This window comes from Vidua macroura, chromosome 8 (assembly GCF_024509145.1).
Source record: "Vidua macroura isolate BioBank_ID:100142 chromosome 8, ASM2450914v1, whole genome shotgun sequence".
Taxonomy (NCBI): Eukaryota; Metazoa; Chordata; class Aves; order Passeriformes; family Viduidae; genus Vidua; species Vidua macroura.
In genome coordinates, this window is record NC_071578.1 from 30910261 (window position 1) to 30923264 (window position 13004).

The window sequence follows — 13004 nt, forward strand, 5'->3', positions numbered from 1 at the left end:
TCACTATTGGCAAATTCTTGATTGGATGAACGCGGGACAGCAGGGAAAATGTACCATGTGTATTTAACATATTTTCCCTCACATTTCTTATCCAGCTGAGGAAGGAAGATTGGAAGCACTCGATGCCTTCACCTTCGCCTCCTGGAGTCATTTCTACATTAATGTGTCATTATGTGATAGACTTTGAGCAAGGGTCAAGCAGCTCTCAGAAGTAGGAACACTCTGCAGTATTGGGAAAGCTAATAGAAACATGTTTAAAGCATATTGAAACAAAGGTGGATTAAAAATACTTTTAAGTATTCCCCAAATTCATCTTTATGTTGATTCTGGTGTTACAGGAAATACGATAAAATACTTCAGACGGACCTGAGGGGGCTCTGAGAATTGTACAGAAAAGACTGAAATCATTAACATTCCAGTTTAAAATCTTCTGCAGATAATCCCCCTTATCCCTTTTCCATCTCCATTGCTGTCTCCCACATTTCTAATTTTTACACTGGAATATTCCAGAGCTGGATGAAACACCCCCAGAGAAAAGCACAGCTGCAAGCCCCATTGGTGTTTGGCTGAACCAAGCAAGAGTTAGGCCATCTCCAGGTATCCATTTCTCCAGGTATCTACTGGAATAAGAGGAAGGTGGATTCTCCTCATACTTTGGCCATTTTCTGCCTGAAACCTTCATACCTGCAACCCTTACACAGGTTGTGGCAACAGAGTAACTGCTTGGAATTATCCTTGCCAGGCTCTTCCAGGTGGGACAGCAAAAACAAGGAAGAAACCTGTGCTCCCCTGGATCTTTCCATCATCCCCGTGCCCTTATTTTTGCTCTCTCTCATATCACCACACATATGAAGCCACTTCTACTTGCAGAACCACTACAGAGCCCTCTTGAAACCTCTCCTGCACTCTTCTGCTGTAATTGCCAGATCCAAGTGGATACACAGAGAACATTTTTGTAATACATTCTTTTGACTCATATTTATATTTTGTTGTGAAAATAAAACTCAAATCATGGTCCAGATCTCAAAATGCCTTTTCTCTCTCCCTGCTAAATGTTAATTATGCCCATGCAAATTGTCTTGATCAAAAGAGCTCCCTTGCTTTAAGCTTAATCACTTCTTATCCCTATTCTCCCCTTTCTTCCCAACTCTCCTGGTACTTCCCCAACTTGTAAATTCTTCATTCTCCATCCTTTGTATATCTTCACTAAACCTTCAGCTAGATCCAAAATTCAGTGATGCATCTGTGTTCATCCTTCCTGGCCATCCCCCACCTTCCCAGCTCCTGCCTTTATTCCCTCCATGCCTACCTCAGTTCCTACCTTTCCCTTTTCCTCCACCTGCCTCTGGAGCACCTCCTTGGGACCTCTTCCTTTTCTTCTGTGCTGTTTCCTCCTCATGTGCTTGGATGATCCACTCCTTCTGCTCCCACCTTCCTCTCCCTGTCATCCTCCTGGCTGTTGCCACCTCCCTTCAGTGGCTGTTTTGAGGGGCTCCTGGGGGATACTTCCAGCTGCTGAGGTCACAGTGGTCACATTCTGAATTCCATGGAATCCACCTCTACCCCGTGGCATATCTCTCCTTACCTCTCCACCAGTATCTCCAATATGATCTGCAATAATCAGCTTTCCCCAAACTTTCAGAATTTCCAAACTTAACCCTCATCTGGATGTTAGCTTTCCTACTTCCATGGTTTTCCACAGGCAGATATCCCCTATCCTTCAAGGCGTGCTGTTCTCACCTATTTCACTGCTGGTGCACTTCCACCTCTTGGGATTCACATCCACTGGGCAGAAGTATCCACGGAGACTGAGCTCCTGCCTCAGGTGTGCCAGCATCTGGAAGCAGCCATGTATTTGACTGAAGGAGATCAAGGATCCCACATCCCTTTTTCCAGCACTGAGTCCAGGTGTTTTGTCACAGAGAGCTTTGGCTGCTGGTAGGGGACCCAGATTTACTCCCAGAGTTAACTTCACACTTCATTCCCCTCTACTGAGCCAGCCTGGACCAGATGGGATGCTGGAATAAAACTAATGCTCACAGTCCAGCTAATTCTGGATTCCTCCTGTCCCACCTCCTTTGTCTCCAAATTAATGAAAATAACAGAGAGACTAAAGAGTAACCCACTAAAGAGTAGACCATGCCCTGAGCACAAGGTGAACCAAGGCTGAAAAGCAGAAACCAAGCATTGCATTCCCAAAGGGAATGCAGGGATTCCTAAGGGATAGTGGTGGGAAGGCTGGCAGTCCCTAGTACCTATGAAAAACCACTCCTGAGTATTTGCCCCAGCTGAACCTAAGAGTAACCTTGGAGTAAAGTCAGCCTGAGGCTAAACAGTGATCACTGAAATGCCCTCAAAAAGCAGCTCAAACAAAGGGAATTTATCTAAGGGACTACAATGGCCATGACATGAGCAGGCCAACATCAAACACAGAGCAGCAAAACCAGCCCACAGCACAGGAATACTGCCCATTCCTGGGCTGCCGTGTTGTCTGGCAGCAGATTAACAATAAATGGTATTCAGTAGGCTCCAAGTGGGAACCACTGGGACCATTTTGCATTTTCAATGATAATTTAACAGATCTCAAGTATCAGGTTGGAACCAATCTTTGTGTAATGATACAGCAGCTTATTAATGGAAAAATACTGAGATTGTGTTCATGTTGTCCTGGATTATCACAGCATCCCAGGGTGGCTGAGGCTGAGGGAGCTCAGTGGGCACTGGTGGCACCTCCCTGCTCCAGCAGGGCCATCCCAGAGCACAGGGCACAGCATTGTGTGCACACAGCTCTGCCCCAGCCCCAGGGAGGAGAGCCCCCAGGCTCTGTGCACAATGTGCTCAGGGCTGGGCACTGCCCAGGGAAGAAGTTGTGCCTCCTGTGCAGGGGGAATTGCTGGGCTCAGGCCCTGCCCGTGGCTCTGGTGCCATTGCTGGGCCCCGGAGCAGAGCCTGGGCCCTGCTCTGCCCCTCCCTGCACACAGGGACAGCCAGGCCTGAGGGCCCCTCTCAGCTGGGGCTCCTCTCCAGGCTGAGCAGCCCCAGCTCCCTCAGCGTTTCCTGGGCACCCAGATGCTCCAGGCCCTTGCTCAGCTCCAGCAGCTCCTGGCCCTGCTCTGCTGAGGCTCCAGAGCTGGACACAGCACTCCAGAGGTGCCTCCAGGGCTGCCCACAGGGCCAGGATCCCTCCCTGACCTGCTGCCAATGCTCTCCTGCTGCCCCAGGGTCCCATTGGCCTCCTTGGCCCCAGGACCCTCTGCTGGCCCAGGGACAGCTCAGTGTCCCCAGGAGCCTCTGCTGGCCCAGGGACAGCTCAGTGTCCCCAGGAGCCTCTGCTGGCCCAGGGACAGCTCGGTGTCCCCCAGTTCCTTCCCCACAGAGCTGCTCCTGCAGGGAGCTCCAGCCTGTGCTGGTGCCTGGGGCTGTTCCTGCCCAGCTGCAGGACCTGCATTTCCTTTGTTGAGTTTCAAACAGTTCTTCTCTGCCCATCTCTCCAAGCTGTCAAGGCTCTATGAATAATAAATAATAAATCCTCTATTGTTCCGCATTCAGAAGCAAATTTTACATCTTAAACTCTGAACCTTCCCTCTCAACCTGTGAGCTAAAATGTCACGTCATCCTTTTGACCCCTCAAGGGAAATTTAGTTGTGAAGTGGGAGCATTAGATCTATACCCAATTATTATTTTCAAGGAAGAACAGCGCTGCATTTTGTGATTTATACATATATACTCAGTGCAACTGAACTGCATTAATTCTAAATCTGAATAATATTAGGAAGTGAACATCCTGCTGAGTAGAGCATGATAGAAATAAGAAATATAAAGGCAGTGTAAACATACATCCATTCATTATAGAAGCCTCTATTTCTAAATAGCCACACATTCTTGCGGAGGGGGAGAAAATATTTCATTCATTTAAAAACAGCAAGAAACTCCTACAGTGGTAAGTTATATATGAATATTTTCTTTGCCAAGCAACACCTGGCTTTGCTTAGGGACATTTGTTTATACTGGGGAGAGAAAATATTCTGGTAATTCAGTAAACACTACAGCAACCTCTCCACCTAAATTCACTTTTAGGCTTAGTAATGAAAAATTTCAGTGGGAAAGGGAACTTTTGGGACAATAAGCCCTGAAGACACTCCACCGAAGACCAGCATCTCATTTTTACTAGAGCTGAACTCGCATTACGTCTTGTGTTGTTTTGAGCTTTTAAACTTTACTGTGACAATCCTCATTTCTTCCCTAGAATACAACATGGCAGGCTGATTTTCCATCCTGTTGCCCTCCCCCTAGACATTATCTTGGTTAGAGCAGCACTTTTAACAGGGAACTTCCATCTCCCACACACAATTATGAATCTTTGGACAATCACCATCATTAAGACTTTTATCCACATTAAAAAAAAAGTGTTTTCTTTCCTTTGCAAGAGCCATCAGCTTTGCCCAGTGGTGATCTATTGCCTTCCTGCCTCCACCAAAACCTTTGTCTGTTTTGAGTGCATGATTTATATTCACTATCATCACTTGACTTGCTCATAGCTTTGCTGTTCAGTACCTGGAACCTAGCAGATTTTCCTCCACTGTTTCTTGGGATTCTCCATTTCACAAATCAAAGACAGTCAAAATAAATGATGAAGGCCAACTTTTTTTCTCCCTACAAAATAACAACTTGTCTTTGGGAAGATTCAAAACTTCTGTCTTCATAACAAAAAATACCAGTGGCTCAAAACAGGCAGAAATGGTGTCCAGCAAAGTCAAATGAGATCAAAACCAGGACAAAAAAACTTGGAAAAGAGTAAGTTACAGTGAGATTGGGGTGGTGGGAATCGCCTCAGACCTGACCACTACTCTCCCATTGGAGAGGCTGTGGATATGAAATCTCCTTTTTCTCCCCAGCATCTCTATGTATGAACTATTTTTTAGGTCCTAACAGGCAACAGGAACTGGATGATGAAGTCACTCTCACTGCCATCTGCTCCAAAAGAAATGCAAAGAAACCAAACCTCCCAGAAATCCTTTGTGTTTGCAAAGAAATTTACCCTCCCAGTGTAGGGATTTTGACCCAATCCTCTGTTCATTACCATGAACACCCGACTTCCCATTTGGTCAAAAACACCCCCTTGCAAATCGAAGGCGCCATGTAAAAATAGTCACAGTGACAATAACAAAGCTAATAATGAGGATGGAGATCTTTCTAAACCATGAACAATTGTTGATTTTACTCTAAAATTAACTTGTGGAGAATGGGAGCATTTTTGTAATCCTTGTGTTCATTGTTGGCTTCCTCTGTTGAGCTTTCGGGATGCTATTTCTGAGAGGGAAGAATGAGTCACTGTCTTGTCTTGCAATGAGCCCTGGGGTGGAATTCCATGTCAGCTGGCAGAAAAGGAATTTGGAGGCAGGTACTTTCCAGGAGACCATGGCAAACACCCAGCAAGTAACAGTGGAGCCTCTATTCTGGGATTAAATACAACATGAGAGATGAAGATGCTTAAGAACAGGACAGACAAGGAGAGCTTTGATCAGATGGTGCACCCACAAGAGCAAGGCACCCTGATAATCCTCTTGAGGATTTGAGAGAGGGACAGGAGTGGCTCTATGGCTGCTGAGGCCTGCCAGGAGAGTGTGTTCACTTAGGAATTTCATTTCCCTTCAGCCACTGAATGCTCACGTTTTTGAGAAGATCTATATGGCACTGAAAACTTCCTGAAGTGTCTTCATTTCAGAGCTTGTTTGCTTCACCTGCCAGGAGGCCATAAGAGAGTTGAGTGTGTCTGAGATTTTGGGGCCACCTTCAGCAGAGAACTGAGTGTGCCTCAGCTTTTGGGACCATTTTCAGCAGAGAATCAGATGTGCTTGAGCTTTTGGGAGCACCTTCAGCACCAAGGATGGGTTAAATGGGGGTTTCCAGGGCCTAGATCATAGGGAAAATCCCCTACAAACAACGGAGCAGTCAATGCCACAAATATTCATGCAGAGCTCAGACTCCAAGGTACCTTTTACCCTGAAATAACAGCATACAAGGAAGTTTTTATGATCTTTACTGCTTCTTTCTAGAAAATCTACGCTTTGAAGACCTTGCAAACCTCACTCACTAAGGAGCTGTTTATGCCACCTCTTTACTTACAAAAGTCAGATATTCCTTGTAAGTGGAGCAAAGAGCCAGAAATAGCACACAGATATTTCCACGTGCAGAGCTGAATATGCTGCCGCCCTCTTCAGCTCCAGCCAAAACTCAACTCAGCAACAGCTGACCCCAGTGAGTTTTGACCCTCACATTTAGGGCAGCAACTTCTACCCCAGTCCTAGAATTCCAAAGCTTTTATAGCCTCCAGCCCAGAGCAGATCCAGCACCTGAGGCAACCCCAGGGCCTCTCACAATTAATGAGAGCACCCAAAGGTGCTCCTGATTCACCCCACGTATTTCTTTAGTCACTTAGCACACAGGTGACACTTCTTTTTTCTGAAGTTTGACCAGAATGAGAAGGATGTGGAGGTATTTAGGGCTCTGTATTTTGGAGGCCAGTAAATAAGGATCAGCAGAATGAAGAGCAAAGTTTCATGTTCCTCGCTTCTCTCTATACCCAAAGCAGTGAGCATCAATGTCCCACGCAGGCTCAGAGGTTACAGACCCCTGAGGGGTCAAATTTCTTCCTTTGCTTTTCTGTTTGCTGTAAAAGGCTTTAGAAGCCTCAGCACTGATTCCTAAACACACCCAAACCCCCAGGAACACAGGATTACTGAGGAGCTCCTTGAACAAGAAACTTCATCTGCCTTTTAGAACACTGTGTTCCCTTTGCCCAGCTCAATCCCAAAATTGCTGCAGGACATGGCAGCCACAAAACCCTTTACCCTGGCCCTTCTGCACCAAGTCATCTGCTGATGTCTCCTGTTAAGTGATCTAAGCCTGGCCTCAATCTTCTGTTAATGAAAGAGAAGGAGGAGGATACTTTGACTGCTATTATTAGCTCTTAGTACCTGTCCAACGAAACCAAAACAAAACAGAGCCTTTAACTCCCCAGGCTCCCCAAGGGAATCAGCCTATGCAAAACAAACTCACAGTGGGGGGAAAATGTTGTGATGCCCAGAGATTTCTTCCCTTGCTTGAGGAACAACCTTCTATCTACATTAAAGAAAAAAAAAAAAAAAAAAAAAAAAAAAAGAAAAAAAAAAAAAAAAGAAGCAAAACAAGAAAACAAGCAGTAGTGCTATAATTTAATCTTTACACTCAGCAAACTGCATGCTAACTGCTGTAATTTTATTTGAAGCTCTGGGATTGTTCCCTGCATTGAGTTAGGGTGAGATTTTGGCACCAGCTTAAAAATCGATGTGCAACAGAAGCACCTTTGTGTTGTCCATCATCTTCACGTGATGCAGTGGGTGCTCTTGCTTTAGTCTAGTTCAAATGTTCCAGAATTTGGAATTTCCTGGCAGTCCATCCCTGCAGAGGCACATTCTGCTGCTGTGCCCACCTCAGGGATGGCCCTGGGGCACAGGAGAGGGCTCCTGCACTTTAACAAAGACACCTCAAGAAGCTGAGATAAGCCTGAGGACTTGAACCCCTACCTTTAAAATAACACTAAAACAAACTCTGGAAATGCTCCCAAACTCCAGAACTCCCATCCCTGAAAATGAATGCTGATTTCCTGCTGTTTTCATAAATCTGCAAATAATCTGAGTATTTTTTTAGTAATTGCTGAAAATTTAGGTCAAATATTTCCTACAAGGCGGCCTCCAATGTTTCATGACTGTAGAAAAGGGTAACATATGCGATTGCTTGATTGCTCCCCTAATGGGATCATGGATAATTAACCATTACAGGGTAATTGATAGGTACGTAAATGGATTAGGTGCTTAAAGTTCAGCCTGTGTCCCTCAGATAAACTGGTTCCATGCACACCTGGGATTTCAGCTGGATTTTCCTCTCATAGTCATTATGCAGCCTGACTAATTTAGGAAAAGGGTGATTCATGTCCCAGCTAATTGACAAAGCATTCTGAAATCTCTATGAATGCAGGTATTTTGAGATCTAAGGAGATTTTCTATAAAGAGAGAAGAAAACAATGCAATGTTAATTAAGGTTTACTTTTTCTCAACTTCTCTTCCAGGGACTTACCAATCCCCTACTTTGATATTTGTCTAATTAAATAAAGGCCAATGAGAAAATAAGGACCTCTTCCACAAGCAATCTTTCAGTCGGGCATTCTTTTCACTTTAGAATATATTTTTTCAACATAAAACCAGATTTTATAAATATCTGCTTGTAATCTACTGCTTGTAGATTACATTGTGAATGACAAACATCAATAATTAAACTTTGAATCTGGGCTAGGGCTGGCTGGATCTTACTGCTTCTGAGTTTTTAATATATTTCAGATTGCTGAAAGCTCCTGAGGGGGAAGGATCGCTACTGTTTTTTCACAAATAATTTCTAAAGAACCCCTGGTACCCTACAAAAGGGAGGATTTATATAAGAACAAGCATAAAAACATTACATTTTCCAAGCTGTCTTAACTTTTCTCATGTCCATATCCAAATTCAGCAATACACTCATCTGTGTCCAATGCTTTTGATGTCCTATTGTTCTCCACACTCCTTTCCTGCTGCAGCCACATTTCCCAATACCACACTTTAAATATTGATGGTTTATTGCTATCTAAACCAGCTGCATATATATTTACAAGACAAGAAACTTGGTTCTCATTTTTTAAAAAAGCCATTACAACAGATTGGTGTTGGGTGGATTTGTGCAGCTGAGGTTGCCTTGAAAATAATTTGAAATGCAAAAAAAAATCTTGGAACAAGACAAGACAAACTGCAAAAATGGGTCTCAAACACTGATAAAGTCCTCCTTTAAATTATAACTGCACTGTATGGCAAGGAAATGAATAAATCAGAGTCAGAGAAAAGTACTGTAAGAGTCCTTCCTTCCCTTCCTTCCTCCCTTCCTCCCTTCCCCCTTCCCCCTTCCCTTCCCTTCCCTTCCCTTCCCTTCCCTTCCCTTCCCTTCCCTTCCCTTCCCTTCCCTTCCCTTCCCTTCCCTTCCCTTCCCTTCCCTTCCCTTCCCTTCCCTTCCCTTCCCTTCCCTTCCCTTCCCTTCCCTTCCCTTCCCTTCCCTTCCCTCCCTCTTTCGACAAGAGCAAAGTTAATACCATTTCACAAGACACAAACATGGATCATTCCTTGTTTTCCAGTGGGGGAAATTAAACCTGCTGGAATTAAGAGCACAGGAGTAAATTATTGGGAAATTCCAAACAGCAGGAGAACCAGGAGGTGTCTGTGTATTAGCCTGCCATGAAGCGTGCACTAAGTGCACTCTTTGGAAATCATGTTCCTTCCATAGCCTTTTCTACAAACTTCACCTTAAAGCAGCAGATGTTGGAGTCTTTTCTAAATGTATTTACAGATATTTAGAAAAGCAAATGCAATGGGAAGTTCCCATGTCACTTTAGAGTGGTCAGAAAAGAAAACTGAGCTTTGCAATGAACTGAGTTAGAAACAGAACATTTCCATGACTTGTATCAGTTATTCCTGGGAGACAATGTCTGCTGCCAGGGGGTTAAATCCAAATGGTTTTTTGTAATGCACATTTTTTGCCATTTAGAAAACTACAGAGGTGACAAGGAACATGCAGGAAATACAGAAAGCATCAGCTGGGAAATTAGGCAGCACAGGAAAGCCAAGATAACAATTTGACTTGAACACTTACTCCATCCCAAACCAGGATTTCTTCTGAATATTTAAATATATAGCACCTAGGGCACCCTTCCCTCGAGAATCAGCACCTAAACCAATAATTCAAAATAAATCATGGCCTGCCTTGTTTGTGCATCGTTTAGTCTCAGATACTTCGGGGGAAATTGCAGAAGTAGAGCCAGCCTGCCAGGTGACAGCTTGCCAGGGAAAATAATTGGCATCGTGCTCAGAGGTGCGCGACGCTGGCTCCTCCATCATGTGCTAACAGGGAAGGATAAAACCCAGTCAGCCTCACCCTGCCAGGCCTCCAGGTGAGAATATTCCCATTGCTACTGAAACAGGAGATCTGGAGGCCAATGCTGTGCATTACATTTATTATGATAAAAGGTGTTTGTGGTGATTTATGGGAGGTGTGGAAAAGACCGACTCTTGGCGCCAGCGTTCAGCTGTTTCTCCCTGGAGCTGGCAAAGGGTTTCAAGGCACATGGAGAGTTTAAGGAGAGGTAAAGAGCTCTGTGCACATCTGTGCATATAACAGCACAGAATGTACAGGCTTCCCAGAGAAGCTGTGGCTGCCCCTGGATCCCTGGCAGTGCCCAAGGCCAGGTTGGACAGGACTTGGAACAGCCTGGGACAGTGGAAGGTGTCCCTGCCCATGGCAGGGGTTGGCATTACATGGGCTTTAAGGTCCCTTTCAACACAAACCATTCCATGATTCTGTGGCAAGAGCTATGCAAGAGTTAGCAAAAAGCGGAACTTAATATAAAAAAAATTCCCCCAAATTTTCTCAATGTTTTAAAAATATCAGCTGTGCTATACTGCCCATCACTCTACTTTTCAAAATGCTTCCCAGGATTCCAAAGCAAACACAGCACTGCAAGTAAAAAAAAAAAAAAAAAAAAAAAAAAAAAAAAAAAAAAAAAAAAAAAAAAATCCACTTTTTCTCCTTACATGCGACAGATCACACATTTTTTTCCCCATTTTGCAGTAAGTATTTAAGACTCAGTGACAGAGTTGTAAGAAGCACAACTGGCAAGCAGGTTGTGCTGTGCTAAATTTGTGTCATCTTTGTGAGCAGTAAAAACCCCCAATGCTGCTGGATTTACAAAGGACTTGCGGGGAACTCATTGCTAAGTGTGCAAAGGAGAGAGAATTCCAAAAGAGCCTTAGATGGAAAGCAGAATCCCAGGGATTCAGCTCTAAGGCAGTTGGAAGGTGAAGAGCAGCAAACTGTGGTGCTCAGCAGAGCAATCAATGATACAGGTCCACTTAGACAGGGAGATCAGGCTGATTTCCCAGAAGGTGTTTGACAAAGCAACAGCTGCCAAATTCCTCTCGCTTATCAATCATCTCCCCATGGGGACAACTCACTCTCCAGCCCTTGGCAACTCAGTTTCCCTGGGAGCCTTTGGTCAGCATCCCCACCAGCCGGGGCTTTTGGAAAGGCATTTCTTTGCCCTCAGACTTGGTGACAGCTCCAAGGAAGCGCAGCATGGCGGTAAGGAAGGACTCACCTTTCAAACAGGAGCTTGGCATCCTGCTCCAACTTCTCTGTGGTGATACAGATGCAAAATATTCATCCTGCTTTCCTATTCCAGCCTTATTTCCTGCTTTTGTGTCTGCATTACTCATCTGCCAAACTCTGTGGCCAGATTTTTGCACCTGGTGTGCTTGTGAAAGAATTCCTTAGTTCTCCTGCCCTGCTCAAATTGTTCTCCCAGCCCTCTCCTGGCATCTTACTGTTCAATCTTCCACATATTGTTCTTTTCCATTTTCTTCTCTTGGACACAGCTTTCTGCAGCCCTCTTGTATTGGTGGCAACCATCCATTCCCTGCTTCCAGCCAGGGAAGATTCCTTCTGGATTCTCTGCTCTCTCTTTTGATACTTATCATGTCCAGAACAGCCCACAGAACAAACTGTATCCCTGCCATATGCAAATATTCAAATTGAGAGTTGTCCCTAACTCAGTTAAAGACAAAAGTTGTTTCCTTTTATTGAGTTCATGGAATCCCATAAAGGTTAAGGTGGGAAAAGCCCTCTAAGATCGACAAGTCCAGCTGTTAACCAGCACCACGGTGGTCACCACTAACCCATGCCTCAGGTGACACATCCATAGGGTTTTGAACATTTCCAGGGGTGGGGACTCCACCACTTCCCTGGGCAGCCCCTTACAATGCCTGACAGCCAGGAAGGAAACCAGCATTCCTGTTTTTAGAGGACTTTAATGGGAAACCATTTCCAAGTTCTTACTGTCCAGTCTAAGGTTTGCATTCCAGAACATCATGGAGACCACAAAAGCCTGCATTTAGGTGAAGAGCTAATTCCAGGTCTATTTAGAGCACTAAATTCCAGAGTGTAAGAAAGTTTGTGCACTTACAGGATGCTTTCCCTTAGAAACTAATTCCTGGTTTTTGATGGACACTGTATGAGCACAAATAAGAAATAAACATGGGTTTAAAGTCTCTTTTCACCCTGTTGGGAATGCCTGAGATTCACACAACCAAAGTAAAGCAACCAAGAGTAAAATCTCAACCAAGGGGTAGGTTTTATATAGAAGATCCTCTCATTTTTGGGATCTCCCATTTCCAGCATGTTCCCATTTCTATTTCTCCACAGAAATTGGGTAACAGGTACAACTACAGGACATTTCCAAAATCCCTACCGAAACTGGTAGCCTACAGCCCCTTACAGCTTTTGATGAGCACAAATTCACTGAGCAAAGGTGTTTTGCTGTCTCACCCAGCCACAATCCTTCATTTCTACCCCCAAACTGATAAAAAGATCTCCATGACTGAAAGCAGCAACTTAGAAACTCCACGTTCAATTGTTTTCATAAAGCAAAATTAATATTAACAAAAATTTTAGATACAGAGGTTTTACAGCTTTTTTTCTTTTTAATTATAGAATTAATGTCAAATTGCAATACCAAGGCAATTAAGGGAAATAGCTAAAATAATATCAGGGCTTCATTGCCTGAGAATTCAAATGAGGCATTAATTAGTCCAAGACAATATTAAAAAATAGAACCATCTTGTACCTTATTCAAAATGATCAGCACCATCCACAGGAGCCAAATCTCAGCATCATTAAATAAGTCTTCAAAAATTAATTAAAATACTTGGAAAGTGCAAAGGCAAAGAATTCTGTCTTTTCAATATCTCTAAGCCCACAAAAAGTCCAGGAGTAAGTAATAAGAAATAGTTTTGTAGTTGTTGATGAAAACATTTCTCCTGAAAATTCTTCTGCTTTTACTTGTTTGGAATGGGTGTCACTGACACAGCTCCTGAGCAGAGCCATCCTCCTGCAAA

The 13004-nt window shown here is 44.0% G+C and overlaps 1 protein-coding gene across 11 annotated transcripts in view; it reads right to left on the reverse strand.

Moving 5' to 3' along the window:
• PCDH15 (protocadherin related 15) overlaps positions 1-2070 on the reverse strand; it is a 331935-nt gene extending 329865 nt beyond the window's left edge. For 6 of the 11 annotated variants that reach the window (XM_053984471.1, XM_053984473.1, XM_053984461.1 and 3 more), the window contains exon 1: positions 1322-2070. In XM_053984471.1, coding sequence (XP_053840446.1) covers positions 1322-1448 — 127 coding nt within the window. In that variant the 5' untranslated portion in view covers positions 1449-2070. The remainder of the gene's footprint in view (positions 1-1321) is intronic. The other 5 variants (XM_053984472.1, XM_053984474.1, XM_053984464.1 and 2 more) reach the window with 1 other exon arrangement.
• Between the last annotated feature and the right edge of the window lie 10934 nt (positions 2071-13004).